Source organism: Grammomys surdaster, unplaced genomic scaffold (genome assembly GCF_004785775.1).
Source record: "Grammomys surdaster isolate TR1022 unplaced genomic scaffold, NIH_TR_1.0 63, whole genome shotgun sequence".
Classification (NCBI taxonomy): domain Eukaryota; kingdom Metazoa; phylum Chordata; class Mammalia; order Rodentia; family Muridae; genus Grammomys; species Grammomys surdaster.
Window position 1 is genome coordinate 4,175,414 of NW_021604565.1, and position 4,699 is coordinate 4,180,112.

General features: G+C 39.9%; 1 protein-coding gene across 1 annotated transcript; it reads left to right on the top strand.

Moving 5' to 3' along the window:
- The first annotated feature begins 1,109 nt into the window (after nucleotides 1-1,109).
- On the top strand, nucleotides 1,110-4,141 carry LOC114621237 (myelin P2 protein). Its single transcript, XM_028767490.1, has 4 exons — nucleotides 1,110-1,182; nucleotides 2,308-2,480; nucleotides 2,642-2,743; nucleotides 4,091-4,141. Exons 1-4 carry the CDS (start codon nucleotides 1,110-1,112, stop codon nucleotides 4,139-4,141), a joined length of 399 nt encoding a protein of 132 aa, XP_028623323.1.
- The last annotated feature ends 558 nt before the right edge of the window (nucleotides 4,142-4,699 follow it).

Consider the following 4,699-nt stretch of genomic DNA (forward strand, 5'->3'; position numbering starts at 1 on the left):
ACTGAGCTCTCAGAGTTCATTAGGATTATTTTGTAGGAAATCATTTCTCTATAAAATCTGTGGACTTTTTATAAAATGCTTTAAATTCAAGATTGTCATATAAACTAAGAATTATTATCCTCAGGTTTGCTTTTAAAAAGAGATGAGATTTAACCCACAGTCAAAGGGCATGCTACAGTGCTGCTTCTCATCCTGATCCATGAATATAAGGTCTGTGCTCTGCATGACAGACTGACTTTCTTGTCTGCCTACTCTGCCTGCCAAGAATATGTAAACTATGCCAAGCCTCCCTCACCTCTGAGTGTGTCCTCAAATTGCTGGCCTTCATTTCCCTCCCACGGCATACTTGGTGCTCTTATTACAATACTCACAGACTGTGCCCCCTTTTAAGAATTCTGTGACAACTCCTACCACACCCAATCCTACAACCTAAAAAAGTAACAACCTAGATAGGAAAACCATTGAAGAGAACTCTTAAAACTTGTCATAAAGATGCTCCAGTGAGTATATGAACAGCACAAATTGAACTTTCCTCCTCCTCCTCCTCTTCCTCCTCTTCTTCTTCCTCCTCCTCCTCCTCTTCTCTTCTTCCTCCTCCTCATCCTCTTCCTCCTCCATCTTCTTAAAAGGGGTGATCATAAGTGTCAGGAGAAGACCTGAGAGGACTGGAAATGGGTGTGATCAGGGTATATTTATGAAATTTCCAAATAATCAATAAAAATAATATGAAACAAGAGCTCTTAATTGTGCAGAATCAAAATTAAAAGTAAGATGCCTACACACGTGCACGCATGTGTGCATGTACACACACACATACACACACACAATCATATATAAAAGGACTTAAGCATGGCTATCAATACTTTCAGCTATTTTCATGGTTTTGGAAACACAGGGACATTGTGTGGTGGTTTCTTTCACCCATGGATAGGCAGTTTATGACTTAAGAGCCATTCATCACTCAGCCTGGTCACCATCTTTCCTCATTGGTTCTCAGGGTGAGTCACATGTTTTGAGTTTCTTTGAAAAGAATTGTGCAAGATCTCAGCATCTCACAGGCATCTGCTGCATCCCACCAGGAACTCTACTGAACTCTCTCATCCATCACAATGAGCAACAAATTCCTCGGCACCTGGAAGCTTGTCTCCAGCGAGCACTTTGATGACTACATGAGAGCTCTGGGTGAGAAGTGCTTCCTAGCAGATGTCCCTTGAAGGCAGATGCATAGGTTTATCTTCCAGTGTTCCCCCAGGAGTCTGGGGAATGTCTCATGGGCTGAGTGCAATCTTCTATCTCATTCATACAACTTACTTTCATTTCACTGGCAATAAATTTTTAGAACTTAAATGAACCTATTTAAATGCATGGAACTTGAAAGCAGTGTCACAGATTTGTCATTGGAAATTTGGGGAAAACTATTAGAGTTTGGGTCAATCCATATTCTGGCATTTTCTGAAAGCTTGTTTAATAGAAATTAATGTGGTCATAAGATTATGAGTTGAATACTAAGAAACCACAATTTAAAATAGTAACCTTTATCCAAACTAAAAATTTCGTGTCTCTCTCTGCTTTGAGTTTGTCTGTAATTAAATAATCATTTAAGTGAGTGAAGCTTGACAGATGATACATTTTTTAGATGAGGATGCTTAAAATCTGTTAAAGTTGTTGAGATCAAAAGAACTGGTTGGCTGCTGTCAGTTCAAACTCCGTCCCACCAACATCTGCCCATCCTAGTGTTGAGCAGGGCTGACAAACAGAAGAGTGTGGTGGACATTTTGTTCTGTTTTGTTCTTCTTACCGGGCATATTATGGAACTACAAAACGTCAAAAGTAAGATTCTACCAAGGATATGGGGGGGGGGTCTGTATACCCATAGCTCCTTTTTGGACAGAAAAAGTATTATAGAAAGGCGTGTGTGGACAGAGGTAGTCATGCTGAAGGTAGCTATAATGTTTGTAAATACAAGCTCAACTGTCTCTAATGCTTCATACAAATCTGAAATGACTTATTTTATGGTGAGGGTACCACTGGACATGACAGAGGGGACAGACTAAACTTTTAGCTGTGTAGTTTTATGCTGTAAACCCTGTAGGCATCATTGTTGTTTCAGTACACAAAAATGCTTGTGTCGCTAACATGCATTTTCTCTCGTTGTTGTAACTTGGGAGGAAGCCCTTGGTAGGAAGCCCCACCATCTACTCATTGAAGTTACCACTGAATAAAGAATATGAAACCTGTGGACATGAAGTCTGGCTCTCAGATATGCCAACTTTACCCAACACAATCTGATGTAGCCTTGCTTTTCAGGTGTGGGGTTAGCCAACAGAAAATTGGGAAACTTGGCTAAGCCCACTGTGGTCATCAGCAAGAAGGGGGATTATATCACCATTAGAACTGAAAGCACCTTTAAAAACACAGAGATTTCCTTCAAGTTGGGCCAGGAGTTTGACGAAACCACAGCTGACAACAGGAAAACCAAGGTAATCTGTAACATTTTTTTCTTGAAATAAATAGTCTTGTGGACTATTGAAAGGCAGGATTATTCCTTCTGAGAGTTAGCTACTTGGAGAATGGATGTGACTTGTTGAGACACCTGTCATGGAAACTGAGGTAAGCCAAGCACATAAATTTGTCTTTGTAGAGCATCGTGACGCTGGAGAGAGGTTCCCTGAAGCAAGTGCAGAAGTGGGATGGTAAAGAGACAACCATAAAGAGGAAGCTGCTGAATGGGAAGATGGTAGTGGTGAGAACATTCCCAGTTCCCAAGGCAGGGATAGTGCTCTACACATACATTGCTCGTGCGCGTTTCAAAATGCCCCTTTTCTTTAGAATACAAATATACAACAACACCCAAAATAAAGTCAGCAGTTAGTGCTAGAGTGAAAAACCATTTTAAAAAATTAATGTTTGAGTCCTACAAGTCAAGATTTTTAAGTGGTAATATCTAAGCAATTAAACTTAATGAAAATAGAGATGAATGTCACTTGTTTAAACTTACATCCAAAAAAAGAAGCTTATACTTCAAAAGTAAAATCCTGGCATGCTCAGTTATAGACGATTGTAGTAAAAGTGCTTTGTTTTCAGGAGTTCATAGGAACTTACCCTAAACCATACCTCTCCCCCCAAAAATGCAGCCTAAGCTCTGAGCTATGGAGACCTCTTTAGTTAGCAGATCAGAGTGAGGAGAAGGAGCCCACCAGATGGACTCTAAGGGAACGTTAAGACTGTGGGTCTGTGCTCACTAGTTAATGCACACAACAAATATACATGCAATTCTCTAGCGTTCTGAATATTTCTTTTAATGTGCATTGGGTTTTAGCCCTTGCTGCACAATAGATGTACAGGAGTCAGTTCCAGTACAAAGTCCCCATTATAGATAAACCAAGCCAAATCTCTCAGGGAGTTTATTTGGCTGCTCTGTGGGTAAGGCAAATGTGAAAGCCATTTTTGTTAGTCACTGTTCTCCTTGTTACCAAAATCAGCTAAAAAGCATCTTCAGAGAGAAGAACTCATTTTGATCTGTAGTTAGAGGAGACCCCATCCATCATGGGAATAAAGACATGGAAGCAGGTGCTTGAGGCAGCTGATGGTGCACACCAGGAAGGAGGGAAATGGATACTGGTACCCAGCCCTCCACCTCTGCCTTAGTCTAAAGCCACAGTCCCCGGACAGGAACTTCTCCACTTTAGCATGTGTCAGGTCTTCAGGTCTCCCCACCTCAATTAACTTGACATAGACTGTCCCTCACTGACATGCCCAGAGGTTTGATTTGTCTTTGTAATGGATGATTCTAACTCCTACAAAGCTGACAACCAACATTAAGCATTATAACTGTGACAGTTTTTTCTTGGACTTAAATGCATCTAAACTGTGTGTAAAAATTGCTGCTTGATCATGTATAAGAACACAGATCAACTTTAAAGGCCTTTCTCAGGTTTCTGTGTTGTAATTGTGGACTAGTAGGAAACTGCCATCTAGATATTGTATTCCTTCCTACATGTAATCTTGTGAGTTCATTGTAAACTGCTATTTTATTCCAAATGTCCTGTTCTCTGACTTGTATTTTAAATAGCCAATCTCCTCTTTTAAGGAATGTATAATGAAGGGTGTGGTCTCCACCAGAATTTATGAGAAAGTCTGAGAAAATCGTTGGATCATCCAAATGGTGTTTGTTCATCTAAGACTGGAAATCATTCAGCAAGTCCTGAATTCACTGCAGCTGGTTTGTCTGATTTCTTCTGTACTTGTCATAATTATGTTCTATAGTGACGGTTTAAGTGAGGATTAACCTAAAATGTTCATTTAGATGTTTTTCATTTTTCCATTTTCACCCATGTCTTTACCATGTTAATCCTCCTGTATTGACTAGACAAAAGATATTGCATAAAAATCACAGTTGCAAAGTGTTTTAAATAATGTTTAAATAGAGTTGTTGTAAATAATGATAAAAAGAAGCAATCAAATACTAAAAGAAGGTAAGAGCTTTGTTCTGGGTAAGATAAATTTTGGGGGGATGGACAGTTAGGAGGCAGGGAAAATCATAAAACAAAGCAAGCCGCTTTAAATTGAGGTGGGTGGGGGAGTTCCTCATTTCAGCCAACAGGAGTAGCCGCCATTCCACTTGGGCCAAAGTTTTATAATGCACAAACAATGCAATGCACAAACAATGCAATGCACAGCTATTCCAGCCACTGAGTGT

Bases quoted from the DNA above. Each gene is read 5' to 3' on its own strand.
- LOC114621237 (XM_028767490.1), top strand. From the start codon at position 1,110: ATGAGCAACAAATTCCTCGGCACCTGGAAGCTTGTCTCCAGCGAGCAC. The intron at 1,183-2,307 runs GTGAGAAGTGCT...CTTGCTTTTCAG, and splicing joins TGACTACATGAGAGCTCTGG to GTGTGGGGTTAGCCAACAGA. The intron at 2,744-4,090 runs GTGAGAACATTC...TCCTCTTTTAAG, and splicing joins TGAATGGGAAGATGGTAGTG to GAATGTATAATGAAGGGTGT.